The sequence below is a fragment of the Anomalospiza imberbis genome, chromosome 20, assembly GCF_031753505.1.
Source record: "Anomalospiza imberbis isolate Cuckoo-Finch-1a 21T00152 chromosome 20, ASM3175350v1, whole genome shotgun sequence".
NCBI lineage: Eukaryota > Metazoa > Chordata > Aves > Passeriformes > Viduidae > Anomalospiza > Anomalospiza imberbis.
Window position 1 is genome coordinate 7,789,635 of NC_089700.1, and position 14,570 is coordinate 7,804,204.

Sequence of the window (14,570 nt, forward strand, 5' to 3'; positions counted from 1 at the left end):
CCTTCCAGTTCAGATTGGCTCTGTTTACATACAAATCAAAAACTGGTTTGTCTCCCTGCCAGCGCAGCAAAGCTCAGTCTGGGATCTGAGTTTCCAGCTGTGTCTTTTGCCTCTGACATCCTCCCAGTAATAAAAGTTGTGTGGCTGGGATTTGGCTGGAATTGCAGATGATATTGTGAGCCAGAACTGAGTTCAGCCTTCTCTTCCTCTGCAAGACAATAGAAGTTAAAGCTTGTTTGTGTCAATAAAAAAAGCATGTACAACTCCTGAGCCCTCAGGGAGCAGATTTGATGAATAAGACGCTCTTTTTCCATCATCATCTTTCTAACCTTGACCAATGTTAGTAGTAAGTCTGTGGGAACTCAGACTTCTGTCTTCCTCATTTCCAAGGTGGAGCAGAAGCTTTTGTGGAGTTCACCTGTGAAGATGCAGCATCCAGAGAACAGATGTAGTTACATAACCTTTGCAGTGTTCCTTAATCCAGGTTTTTTGTTCTTCACTTCAAACTCCCTGGAGGGTACAGTGTATTAAGTGCTATCTTTACTCTGTAACCCTTAACAGCTTCCCTGCAGAGACTGACAATGTGGCAGAGACAGCAACCTCTTCTCAGGTGAAGTGGCATTGCTGACATGCCTTGTAGTTGTCACTTTCCTGTTTCCTTCTCTTTTCAAATGCTGTTGTAGGAAACTCTGGAGTTGTTCCAGGTCCTGGCTGCTGTCTGGATGTAGGCAAAGCTCTCTCACTTCATGCAGGACCAACAAGTGATTAAATTATTCAGTGCAGGGTCCTTCTTACAGCTGCTGAAAGCTCTGGCTGCAGTCAGCAATTCTACTTGCAGGTTGCACATTGGTCACCTCATTGTAAAATACCCATTTGTAAAGCTCTATAGCAGTTGTTAATCTCCACTCTTGTGTTAATAAAACCCTCTTTGACACATGACTGAAAACTCCTCCAGTTGACAGTGTCAGTGTGAGCCAGCAAAGGTGCTCTCAGCAGTCTGGAATCTGAGGCTCCCCATCTGCTCCTACCTGACTGCAGTGGGTTCTGCTCTGCAGCAGCAGCATGATCCAGAGCTGCCTTTGGAAGCATCCTGCAGCCAAAGAATTCCCATTTGTATATTCTTGGCTGAGTTTGTTGTGACATGCCCTGTTATTTTTGCATTCTGGGTGCATTCTGAAGCTCCCCCAGGCATCCCTTCAAATGAAACATTGCGTCACTGAGGAAGTGAAGCCATTACAAGGGAGCACTTTCGCCAGACACTTGGAGCAGACAAGCTCTCATCTTCCAGAAAGGGACTTGCAAGTTGACATTGCAAAATTTGGGAAGAACAATGGTCCTTTCTTGAATGGTTTGATGCAGTTTTTCAAAAAGCAGAGCTGTGCTGTTGTTTTTTTGCCACATCATGAACAAAGGTTTTATATCTGCATAGAAGAAATGTTACAAACAAAGCAGTTGGAGCATGGCGCTTCAAAATCCTTTGGAAGGAAGAGAATAATTCCTCAGCTGAAGTCTGCTAAGGTGTCTGACCTTGTCTGGGTCTTACTTTCATCCTGCAATAACCCTCCCTTTTTGCAGAGCTGTGGGAATGGAGCAGTTGCTGTTTCCATGCTATTCTCATGGTGTGAGATGCTGTATGAGTGTTGAGGACCGTTATTAGAGTTTTCCTTGCTAGTCAAAGGGTTAATTTTGAGATCTGATTTAGGTTTGGCACAGAAGGAGGGGAGACAGAGGATTTTGTTCTGCAGGAAACTAGGTCAGCAGGTTTTTATTATTGTGCTCGACAGCCCAATGTGGTTTGCATTTAGGAATGAACTCGGCTGACATCATGGATGGTCGCTTTCCCCTTCCCAGGACTCAGCCTCAGCCACTGCTCCATACATTACAGCTTCCCCAAATGGAATCAAAGGGAATACTCAGCTGAGGAAGCTCAGGCCATTGTGAGTTTGTCAGTTATCTTTTCAGAGCTGTCTGTCAGGATTGCTCAGGAACACGGGATGATGTCCAAGATGTTTTGGAGAGGAAGAACAATAGCACTGGAATATTTTCAGTCACTGAAGTGCATCGGAATCACAGAGGTCTCCATTGCTTTCACACCCCATGGACTGCTGATTGTTCTTACAGCCTGTATGGCATTGTTTGGTTTTTGTTTGGATCTGGTCAGATCCTGATCTTGGTCCTGCCAGTGTAAATTTGGAGTAATTCCCTTGCTTTCTGTGAAGATCTGCTGTGTGTGGCTGAGATCACTGTGTGGTCCTGCAGATAACCCTTAGGTGGGGAGTTTTCCATTGTAGCTTTTGGATCATCGTGACTGATGAAAGATTTGAATAATCCAGAATCTTTGTCACATATCCCAGCTTTCTTGGCTGTATCTCCTGTTGTGTATTCTCTTCCCAGGCAACTGGGAATACCTGTCTGTTCTTTACCTCTGCCTGTTGAAGACCAAATTGTGGCAGACATCACCTATATTGGACAATTCAGGCTGCCTTTCTTTACAGATTATTTTCACTTTACTGAATGATGAGAATCCAAGTAGTTACAACTTTAAAAAATATTCCACATTGTTTTTATTGTAAAGATCAGATGAGGGTGGTGGAGCTTAAAAAGATTTAAGGTGGATCTTAAAAAGACATTACCAAAAAGATGGGTAATGTCTAGGAAAATTTCTGAGTAATAGGATTTAAGGCTGAGCATCTATTTCCAGTTTTATGCTCTTGTTGTTTTACAGACTTTAATGTGAGTTAATGGCTTTTCAGCATAATAAAACCATCTAATTCTGTCCTGTTCTACTCTTTATTCAGTTCTGGCATCAAGAAACCCAGACATTTTTGCAAACCGAGTTTGGCTTTTAAGGCTGAACAAGGAAAATACAGGCAATACTGAGAAGAGCAGACAGCAGTAGGTTTGCCAGCAGTTCCTGGAAATAATGGAGTTTCACAACCATTGCCTGCAGATTGGACATTTAAGGAGGAAAAAATCCTTGTGGCTTGTATGGATAGAATAATGAGAATGCAAAGTCTGTTGAGAAAGTTTATTATGGTAAAAATTCAGATGCCATTCTTGGGTTTAAACCAAAGAGCAGCATATCAAATGCCTCAGAATGATGACAGCATAGAAATAACACAGGTCAGAAAATTGCATATGGTCTCTCCTGGATTGCATTTATTGCTGTGGTGGGTTATGCATTTTTATTGCCCAATTTTGAATCTCTATGAAACAGTTTCAGCTGCAAGAAATGTGCTCACAGAATCATCTTTAAAATGTGAACATGTTAAAGAGGGATGAAGAAAGGAGGTGTTTCTGCAATACCCTTGTGCTCTTCCCCTGCTGTGAGTGAGAGCCAAGAAAACGCCAGCGTGTGTCAGAATGAGAGGCAGTGACAGGACTTGTAGCAGGCAGACACGTCCACACAATAAACAGCAGAGCTGAGGCAGCATTCTCAAAATTGCCTCCTGCATAATGAAACAGAGGAGTTGTGGCAGAATCTCCACAGCTTCATTCAGAGTTGGCAAATTATTTCATTCAAATTTGCAGCAACTCGGGAAATGTCATTGTGCTGCTGGAAGACTTGGGTTGTGTTTCCTATTCCTAAATTGAACTAAGTTCAATTGAGCTCTCAGCTCAAGAAATGAGAGATGAAAAGCCTCTCTCTCCCCTGCAGTGGCTCTCCAGAATGTATATTATATCTCTTGAGGCTGTCAGCCATGTGAAGCCTTCAGGATGTGACTCATAGGATAAATAAGTTTGGTCATTCTTTCTGTGAATAGAAAAAGGTAAAATCTTGAATTTTTACAAAAGCTTTTTCTTCCCTACATGAATTCAGAAAACATCCCTAGTCATTAACATGCTGGAGCTGTCACTGAAAATCCAGTAGCTTCAGGGTTGAACAGAACTGTTAATAGAGCTCAGTGATGCCATGTGTGTGAAATGCGTGCTGCTGAATATTTGTGCTCTTTCAAATGGATGAACTCGAGTTCCCAGACTGCAGACGAGGGCGGCAATGCAGAGGAGCAGCTCATGTGTGTCAGCAAAGGAGCAGATGCTGGCAGGAGAGCGGGGGATAAACAGATGCCGAGTAATGCTGGTGGGGGGAATGAGCCCTTTGTGCCCGTTTGGGAGCTCTGCTGCAGAGAGGATGCAGCCTGCAGATTTAAGTAGGTTATGATGTTCTCCCCTATGGCTGAGGCTGGAGGCACGGCCAGTTAACTGCAGAGTGTCACTTTGTGGTACAAACGTCAAAAAATCATCTTTCAGAGAGCAATGGCTTCAAATGGGTGCATTCCTTTTTTGTTTTCAAATGTAACCCCATCTTTACCAATTAAAGTAACTATTCAATGGTTAGAATATGATCTCTGAGCTATGAGCACAGATCCTGTTTATCCCTTTTGTGGGATAAAATATTTTTAGCTTTGCTGGATTTGTAGTTACTATTCCTTGTCCATGTTTTACGTGGCAGTTAACCCTCTCCTTTGATAGCTGTTTACAGCTGGGAGCAGAGTGACAAGAATAGTGCTCTTTGTTCTGCAGAAAGCAGGGAGCTGTGCCAGGTGTCCTGTGTCTGTTTCCCAAACTAAGGTAACCTTCTCCTGGGGCAATCCCAGTACCAGGAGAGAGGGAACAGCAGTATTCTTAACGTGGCTGCTCACTGCCAATCTTTTCAGAGAATGGGAATCAGCTGATTAACGTTATTGACAACTTATTGCAAGCAAAAGGTGCCAGGCTGGATGCTCTGGTGACTGGCAAAGGCTCCTCACAGTAACTCTTACACCAGGGTGTGTTTGTGCTTTTCATCATTTCTGCAAGTTGATTGCTTGTATCTGCAAGAAGATTACTGCCCACTGTAATACAATTTCTGGCCTCTTTCCTTGGATGCCAACAAGAAGATTAATTAGAACTGGGCTAAAAATGTATTAGTATTTAAGGGAGATATTTTTTTCCTGTGCTCCTCATCTCTTATTCCACCCCAATGCATTACATGTTGTGCACAGTCCTCACGCAGCTTCTGCTGTTTAGTGCTCTCTGTACCTACGGGGAGGTGAGGAAGGACTTTCTGTCTTCATCCTCATACTCCTTATTCCAGGAGAATGTTGAGTTCTGGCAGGAGCGATCTGGAGCCAGCACAGGATGTTGGATACAGGACACACTCAACACCCCCTCCTACAGTGGCTCACTGTGGGGCCACCACACAGCTCACAGGTGTTCTCTGCTTCCACAGCAGCTCTAAGACTGAAATAATTTCCAGCCAGACTTGGCAGTTGGACTTTCCCAGTGATCTGTATAAACCAGAAGTGTCTTGGGAGGTTTCCCAGTTGCACCATCCTGCTTTTGGTGTTTACAGCTACAGTAACTAACTTCTGACATTTGTCCCCAGCTGGTGCTCTGATTGCTGAGCTCGGTGCCTGTTTGCACATGGGGCCTTCTGATAAGGCAGGCATTTGACATTTCTATTCTTAACCCATTAACATTTAGAAGAGTTGCTCTCCTCACCTCTAAGGCTGTGTTCCTCCCCTCAACCCCCCTGTTCCTGCCAGATAAGATTACTCCTGGGTTATGCATTGATCTAAAAGCAGAGTGCCAAATGCAGCCCACAGCAGTTCAAGGGCAAACTCACTGAACTCACTGAATCCCCATGCTCAGCTCACTCGTGGGAAGGAGGTGACCAGAGGCTCTTTTTGCTCTCTCAGCAGAGCCTGGGGACAGGCACAGGGCTCTCAGTTCTTCATTGTATCATTAAACCACCAGCAGCAGGACCAGCCCAGTTTGCTGAGGCTGCACCTTGGTGCTCTCTCCTCTTCTCCCTCTGCCTGTGAACAGAGAATGGGTTGAAGGGGTTCTTCCACAGGATTATCACACACTCATTTGCTGGAGGCAGTGTAATCAGGAATCTGAACATGCAGATGAGAGCTAGGAGTCCTTTGTTTTAAGCCAAGCCCAGCTCAAGGAATGCTGCACTGTGTCACTTCACCTGTGCATGTGTATTTCCCAGTTTTTGAATATCAGACAGGAGTAAAGAGTTGTTACTGCTTCTTCAGGTGTTGTTTGAGATTCTCTTGTTCTAGTTCAATATCTTGGTGTAAAATACTTGGAAAACTGCCACCAGAATGATGAAAGAAGTGGAAAACAGGCCTAATAATGGATGTTTAAAATGCTTCAGCTATTTGCTTTATCCATGAGATGACTTGATGGTCATGCAGGAGGACCAGCACTGGGAAGAGCTTTGGTGGGTGGGGTCTGTTGAGCTGTTGTACACATTTTCTATGAGAGTAATGACCATAGTGGTCCTGCTGGCTTTAAAAGCTTATGACACTGATAATAACTACAATCAGTCACAAGAATTAATTACCTGACGGGTCTGATTTTCCCCTGTAAAACCAAAAGCCACTGGAGCAGTATGGATCAAAATTTATTGCAATTATTAATATTTTATTATGTTAAATTAAATGGTTTAAAATAAAACATTGTGATTTAATGTGCATTTATGACCATCTGTACTAAGAACTAAGATTCATATATTCTTAACATGATAACTTACATGAAATTAAAGAGGCAGGCACTGTGCTTTTTCCTGCCACTGTTTAAGAGAAAGTAAAACTACAGAATGGAAGGAGTCCTCTCACTTAGCACTAGACTATTTTAGAGTGAGAGACTCCTTTTGAGTTGTCTTATCAGACACTCAGTAATTCAGAGTTGAGAAGCTCATTCAAAACTGAAGGAGGAAATCCTTTTTCATCTTGTGGTCTGTGAATAAAAATAGATGTGAAAGTCTGTTCTACTAATTTTTTAGATGCCTCAACAGCATGTGTGATCCAAAACCAACTGCTTTATCTCCTTAACTACAGTTAATATTATCTTTGTTTACTGCATGTGTTAGTTTTTAATACTGTGTTTTGATAAGCTTTTCCATTATTTCTAGAAATTCTGATATAATTTACCCAGTTGTTTGGAAACAATTATAAAATGCTGTTATGATTTGGAGCTCCAGCTTCCATCTCAACTCAAAATTGCACAAACCATGACTAAAAGTTAATTTAGTAAGGAGAAATGCATCACTCCATCCCTATTAATACAACAAACTGGGGAAATTAAATTCTATCCTTAGAGAGAGAGTTGTTTTAGAAAGAACTGAATTATTTAAAATGAGTGGGTTGACACTGGGCTGCAGGAAGAGGTAGGTAGGAATTTTGCTGGCTTGGCCCTCACCACAGCCTGGTTTGAATTTTGTGTGTGGCACTGTCACTGTTGTGGTGTCACCAACACTCCCTGGCCCTTGGAGCAGCTGAACGGGCAGGGACAGGGCCCAAGGTTAGGAATGGTCCTGCCACTTCTTTGAATCCTCTTTTCCAGGCCTGTTTTTCCTTTTTTTTTTTTTTTTTCCATTTCAAATGTTCCATGAAGTAAATTTTTTATCAGTGACTCAGAGCAAAAGAAAATTTCATATTTTTATGATAAAATATTAGATGTCTGGGCAAGCCTTCAACTGTAAATGTTTTGTTGGCTTATCCAGCATACTGTACTTGCTGAGATGGGAGTGTGTGAGCCTCTAGTTATGATTAAAACACCAAAAGCATGAACGTAGGAAGCAATAAAGTATTATGTAGGAGAAGAGTCATCATTTTTGTGACTTTGTTTAAAGAAAGCCCAGATGTGGGAGCTGATACCTACTGAATCAATCATTTTCAAAGCCACAGATGACCAGAAAATTAATTAAAAAGAAATAATATGAAGAGGTATTAGAAAAATAAACCTGCAGATCTTAATGTTTAGGCACCATTGCCCAGACTAGTTTGGTCTTCAAGTGATCTGCATTAACAGATTTATTTATTTGGGGATGTTTAACCCTCAGGATGTACATTCAGGGGATTGTTCAGTGGTTTCAGGGACTGGATTGCTCCAGTTTGCTTCTGCTGCAGAGTTTGTGTCAGGAAACAGAATTTCTGCCTTTGCAGCCCTGCCAGGATTTTCCTGAGGGTTTGGGATGGGTGAGGGTGGAATGGGTGAAGGGGTGGGATAGGTAAGGGTGTGGGATGGGTGACTGTGGGATGGATGAGGGTGTGGGATGGGTGAGTGTTGTGTGGATGAAGGTGGGAGCTGCTCAGTGCTGATGCAGCAAGACTGCTTTTCTCACGAGCTAATTATGCCATTAGAGTGCAGATCTCTGCACCTCCCTTCTTTGTGAGCTTTATACATATTCTGTGTGGTCTTGTGTGTCTGAGACATGCTCAGAAAATGTTCATTTTTATGTTATCTTAGCAACAGGTGACCAGAGAACTGAAATACTTCAGAATACTTGGACTTGCAGAACAGCACCAGGGTCAAGGTACTTCCTAAGAGCTCAATAGAATCTCCTGTAGTAATACCTAATAAACTTCCCTGGCTTCCTGGCCTATTTACAGTGCTTGTCCTTACCCCTAATCCATGTCAGAAGTTGTGTTTCCATTTTGACTCAGGGATTGCCCAGCAGGACATTTGTCTCAGCACACAGGGACAGCTGTGTTGACAGTCGCAGTGGCCTCGGGGCATTACAGGCTCTCTGTAATCAGATGAGACCTGTACATGCTTCAGTGCCTTGCAGTGAACTGAAACAACCTTGGTCTGCTTGGGATGATGAAGGAAGTGACCATGTTTAGGGGTTTGGCTGTCGTTTTGTGAGACCTTCTAAAGGATGTATAAACTGCAAAGTGAAAGGTCCAGGAGTCAGTGAACTGCAGCAGTTCCATCAGGCAGCATGAAAAAAAAAGGATGGTTTGATGTTGGAGAAATACATACAAGAAATGCAGAGGATTCAAAGTTAACTTGTAAAATTATGTTGAGTAATTTTTTATATAATATCTGTCCCCTAGATCCCTATCCAGTGTTAACCATTGTTCATAGCTATTTTTCAAAATGTTTCTTTTTCTTCCTTTGTACTGTGTGGCAGAGATAAATATGCAACTCTTTCTATTTGAGGAATCCTAGGAGTTACTGGTAACAACAGTAGGTAGAAGTTAGACAGAAATGGCGTTTTTCAACTGCTGGCACACCATTTAACATGCACCTTGCATAGCAATAACAATGACCAAATAAATCCCTGTTGAACACTGGCCAAGAAAATCCATCAGCATGTTTTATTCATGTGGTGTGACAGTGCAGTGAAGTCTGTATTGATTCTGTTTATTTCAATTTAGAGAACATCTCCACTGAACATTCCATGTAATTATTATACAGACAAGGAGCAACATCTAGAGCTGACAGCCAAGCATATAAATACAAATCTTTTGCAAAACATTCTGTCATGCTGCTTCTGCTAGGAGAACAGGTCAGACTTAAACAGAAGCAGATTCTGCTGTCAAGATTTTTGCTGAAATTGCCTTTCCTCCAGCTCTGCTATGATTATATCAGGACACCATTTGTTTTAGTCTCCCAGATGATCCCCACAGCTGCATGGCTGTACAGAGAGAGAGAAAAACAGGGCTTAAACACAGTGAGTAGGTAAAACATGTACTTTACATTGTAACTAACAGTAAAATCCTCTATATTGACACAGTGTAAATAGGAGTTTATAACTTGCTGCTCCCTGAGACCCAAAGGAGTGTGGGGGTACTCAATAGATACAGATCCATGGTACAGAGTGCACTAAGTGCTGTAGGTCATTTGGTTGTCCCAGGGAGCTGCACAATCAGAATTGTTTGAATGCTTAGGCAGGCCAAAGGTTGTGAAGGTGAGGCACAGGGACTCTACAGTAATTAGCTCTGCCACTTGTTGCAGTTGTTTCCTTCTTAGGATGATTAAGTCACACTGATCTGGTCAGCCCAGGTCAACCACAGCGTTACCAAGACAACGAAGTAAACTGGTCACTGCCCTTGTTGCACAGCCCCTGAAGTGGCTCACAGATCCTTGCTCCTTCTTTGCCCTGATGCTGGAAAGGTGATGTGGTAGGACACAACATCAGCTCCTTGTACAAGCAAACTCTTCATACAGCTGGAGTGTTGATCAGCAATGGGTGAGATACTCAAAACTGAACTGGACACACTCCATCCCACAACACTGTCCCATTGAAACATCCCTCTGTAACAGTCCCAGTTCCTGCCTGCCAAGAATTTGCTTAACATCTACTGTTAGGCTGGAAGGGGTAGGGGAAGGAGAGCCCTTGCTATCATTAAAAAGGAAAAGGAAAAAAAAAGTCTAATCAAATAAATCTCTGTAGTTCATTTCCTCTTACAAGCTCTGTGCTCTGTAATTATATTACCAAAGAAGTCTTTCTTCTCTGAGTTCACGTGAAACCTTAATGGTTTTATTCCCCTTGGCCCTAGTTCAATCAGTATACATAAAATGACAACGTTTTTCTGTTCTAGTGTAAGATTGAATTAGAAGGTGGTGGGTGTGGTACTTCAGATTACAGCAAACTATTAAAAATAATCAGTTCCTTAAAGGACATTTGCTAGGTATACATTTAATATAACCCCACTACCATAGGAATTTTGTTTAAGAGAGCCCAGCCCCACCAACAAAGAGTGCCAGCAATGCAGAATGCCCAACACACAGCAACTGTGAATAGAATAAGATGTTCTATTAGCAGGTAAGTGATGCTGGCAAATGGTTAAACACTTTCAGGTATTTTCATATAATGAGTAAAAGACTGTAAAAGATACTCAGTATCTCCAAAGAATTCAATGAATTTTACTTGTTTGCTCATGGAGTTTTAGGTTGCTGTTGGTGGAGATACTGAAGCCAATTTTGAAGAGTTTAGATAATTTGTTCTGAAGGAAATGCTGTTCAGATGATGCAACACCAGCTTTTTGAAAAGGAGAAAACAGAACTTGATGAAGCAAATAGGAAGCGAATGTTTTCATTTGTTGCATATTCACCTTTTTCCTAGTGGGCACTAGATTAGCAAATGTGGGTGGAGTTTTATAATTTCAATTTTATTCCATCAGGAAGAAGGGAAATGAACTCTTTGCTAGACATCATTGAGCATCTTTTGCCTCTTGTAGCTTCTTAAATCCATTTTGGTTAAAATGAAAAAAGTATTTTTACGGCAGCACAGGAAACTGAAATGCCTTTTTAGCAACTGAAGTGGGATTTGGGGTGAATATTTTGTTACTTGATCTTTCTGTGCCAAGTGAAGCATTATATGAAAACATTTTGATTACAGTTCCATGCCAAGTCATGCCCCCTCTTCTATCCGGTCACATATTAACTCAGTCTCATTGTACCTGCAGACTCCTTGTGCAGTAGTCTCAGGGTTTCTCATTTCAGTGTTGCAGTCTGTTTCTCTGCAATTGCCATTTGCACTGAAATAATTCATTGCACGTCCTCCCTTCCATGCACATACATTCTGCATTCTTTATATGTGACTGTAAGCATGACAAATCTTGCCTGAGTTCCGTGCCATTTTCTCATCTTTATCTGTTAATAATTAACTGCATTTTGTTAAATGTAAAAGTGCTCAGTCTCTTTTAGGATGAAGGATGGATATTTTTCTATCAATCAGTTTTTAAATCTGAGCACTGAAAAGTCTGACAAACAGTACTTGAAAGAAGCAAATTTTGTTCTTGTTTTGGGGTACAAAATGGCAGGTGATAAAAAGGGGCAATTCAGAATTGAAATTGGTTGAATTCTTCATTAAGTCCATTCTACTTCTTGTCATTACATTGCATCAGCAAGATTTAAACCCTTCATTTTGGAGAAGGGTCACATCTGTAATAAATTATGGTCTCCATTATTTAAACAGTAGCATTGTTATAAATATTTTCTTCCTGTATTTCTGTTTCATAAGCCAAATACTCAGCATTTCTCTTCTTGTTGTAAGTAGCCACACCATGGGCTGCCAAGGCTGGTTTATCATTTGCCTTGGGAAAGGCACGGTATAATATTGCAGGATAAAAACATTTGCAGGCAGAGGTTTGACCCGTGGGGGAGAGAGGTGAGGGCTTTGCAGGATTGGTGCCAAGGGACTGAGGCCTGGAGGAGAACTCCCACAGCTGCTGTCACCAGTGAGGGTCAGAGAACTGCAACAGCCTGTTCCTGCAGAAATGAGACTGGGCCTCTGATTTAAACTGAAATTTGTGAGTGTCAGGATTATTAGCCAGACCTAACTAATTTCCTTTTTATTGTTTCTAATGAAACCTTTATATTTGGATGTAGAGATAACTGGATGAACATGTGAAAGGCAGTTCTGGTGTCAAGGCACTGCTTTTCAGAGCTGTATCTGCAAGGTCCATTCTTGTGACAAGGAACTTGTCATAGCAAAGATGAGAAGAGAAATCCACACAACCTCTTACTGAGAGTAAGCAAGATTTTACTGGAGAATACAATATTTTAGGGCAAGACATGAGTTTTTTCCTAAAAGGAAGAGCAGCCATGAGTATTGACACGAGGACTCATCCAGGGCTGTGTCATACAGAGCACAATTAGGTGATGCAGAGGTCACACTTTGGCCCCCCGGCATGTTTTGGGGTATGTTTAAGCAGCTCCTTTGGTATTGGTGGTAATGGTGGATCATTTGCAACTGTAAACGTGTTTTCTGCTCTGTCCAAGTGCCCAGGAATACGGGAGGCTCTGCAGAGCACCGGTAAGAGGCCTGTTGAAGATCGGATCGTTGTTTGCCCCAGGCAGTGGAACGTATTCCTGGAGAGAGTGTGGGTGCTGCAGCCCGAGCCGGGCTCGGGGCTCCGTTCCGGGCTCCGCCCGACTCAGCTCTGCTGCCTCGGGCTCTCCAGCGAGAGTTACCTGAGCTCTTAATTCTCTCATTAGAAAGTGTGGAGGTTATTATTCGCTCATTTCCCCATACCAGCGTCACAGGGGTGTGAGTTAATGAACATCTGTTAACATGTGGAAATAAATGCAGTCAAAGTGCCGGAGCAGCAGCAGCGCTCACACAGCGGGTTGGGAATCTGCAGCTTTTCCTACGGGATTGTGCTGTAAGACTAAATCACCATTTTAGCAAGGCACTTGTGGAGCACAGCATCCCTGTCTCCAAATCCCCCTCTGTGCCCTGGTTAATGCTCCCGAGCCCAGGGCTGGGACAGTTCTGTGCCACTCTGGGAGCTCTGTGCAACCTCGTGTAACCCAGGTACGTGCAGCTCATGGCACACAGCTCTTGACGAGTGTTATGTGCCCAGCTCCAGTTCATTATCCTCACTCATCTGCCACTCATTAAGGAAAGAAAAAAGATACTGTTGTCTGCAAAAATCGGATTTGTTACCCGGTGTGCAGCAAGCCAATAATGGCACACTCGAGACAGACATTGATTATTTATTTCAGAGCTGCCAAGCCTGGGTGCCAGGTGGAACTCCACAAATCAACCACCAGAACTTTTTACTATTTATACATTTTAGCAAAGGGATTTTTACATATTCCACACTTTGCAACAATGCAGTTCCCTTGTTTAAAGCTTCCTGATTTCTCTCTCCCCTCGCTGGATGCTCAGTGCGTTGATGTCGGGAGGACGAAGGGCTCGCTGCCCCGTGCCCTTCCCTTCTGCGGGGCGCTCCGGGCGGGCCCCGCAACTCGCAGGAGGGAGCGGCTGCCAGCCTTTGGCAGTGCTGGCCGGTCCTAGAAATCCGGCTGGCTGCCGGAGCGGCTGCCAGGAGCCTCCCTCGGGCCGTCATGTGAGCAGTGTAAACAGCCAGGCCGGGCGAGTGGGCGGCTCGGCGCTCGCCAGTGGGGCAGAGTTCAGTGCCTGCGGCGGGGTTACTGCCGAGCGCCGGGGTTGCCATAGCGAGCATTGCATAACGCTGGCAGCGGCCCCGGCCGCAAAGGGCCCCGCGTTCCTTCTGCTCGGTTTGTTCATTGTTGCCCAGGCCCACTTTGCTGTCGCAAATGGAGTTCCAGGCATAGTTCCTGGCTGGGCTGCTGTGGGAGGTTTCACCGGGAGCGGGGAGAGAGAGGAGCTTGCTGATGGAGCCCTGTAACTGGGGCGTTCGCAGTGCCTGCAGGAGGGTTGTTTGCATGAGCAGAAACTTTGCATGCCGGTAAAGTCTGTAGGAGTAAGAAAGGTGTTTAACTTCCTGATGCGTTGTCTTCTAAAAGGAAGTGACTTGATGTAGGACTGAAATTTGCACCTAGCTAGAGAGCCCAGGGCATCAGAACATCAGCATTGTGTGGGTGCAGCGTGACTGCAAGAATTAATGCTCCCATATCATTGCCTTGGTCAAATGGATTGCAGGAGATGGGAGTTTGTGGGAGGCTGAGAAATCGGGAAACTTTTTTGGGTAGAATTGGTAGAAAAAAGTCGGAACATTGCAACATGGGAAGCTGCATTTGGAATCAGGCCATCATCCTCTGGAGATCTCTGCTGAAGTTGAATCTGCATTTACATAAGTTTTGGCATGAGAAATCAATGTCCATGAAGCCACTATTCTGTATTTTCCCTTTCTAGATGATTAATTAAAGTGGCTGAGGGATTGATTTGGCTACAAGCTGTCTCCTGAGGTTTCTGACTGTAGTATTTTTGTTATGTGGGATAGACCGAGCTCTATCTCTTTGGCTGGAGTGATTATGTTTTTGGCTCTCCTGCTTTTTGAGGGTCTGGCTGTTGAGTCAGTGGCAAAGTCCTGTTTGACTTCCACGGGCCAGAATCAGAACTGCAGTTT

General features: G+C 43.4%; 1 protein-coding gene and 1 long non-coding RNA gene across 3 annotated transcripts in view; one reads left to right on the plus strand and one right to left on the minus strand.

Annotated features, from left to right (window-relative positions):
• PIGL (phosphatidylinositol glycan anchor biosynthesis class L) overlaps window positions 1-14,570 on the plus strand; it is a 51,876-nt gene that overhangs the window by 10,309 nt on the left and 26,997 nt on the right. Inside the window, exon 3 of one of the 2 annotated variants that reach the window (XM_068210553.1) lies at window positions 8,248-8,314. The exons of the other annotated variant lie outside the window; for it this stretch is intronic. Within the exon in view, the coding sequence (XP_068066654.1) occupies window positions 8,248-8,314 (67 nt within the window). The remainder of the gene's footprint in view (window positions 1-8,247; window positions 8,315-14,570) is intronic. 2 annotated transcript variants of the gene reach the window in all.
• Window positions 9,085-13,816, minus strand: LOC137485831 (uncharacterized). Its single transcript, XR_011005470.1, has 2 exons — window positions 11,190-13,816; window positions 9,085-9,421 (listed from the first exon to the last, which is right to left on the minus strand). It is a non-coding gene; the product is annotated as an uncharacterized lncRNA (long non-coding RNA).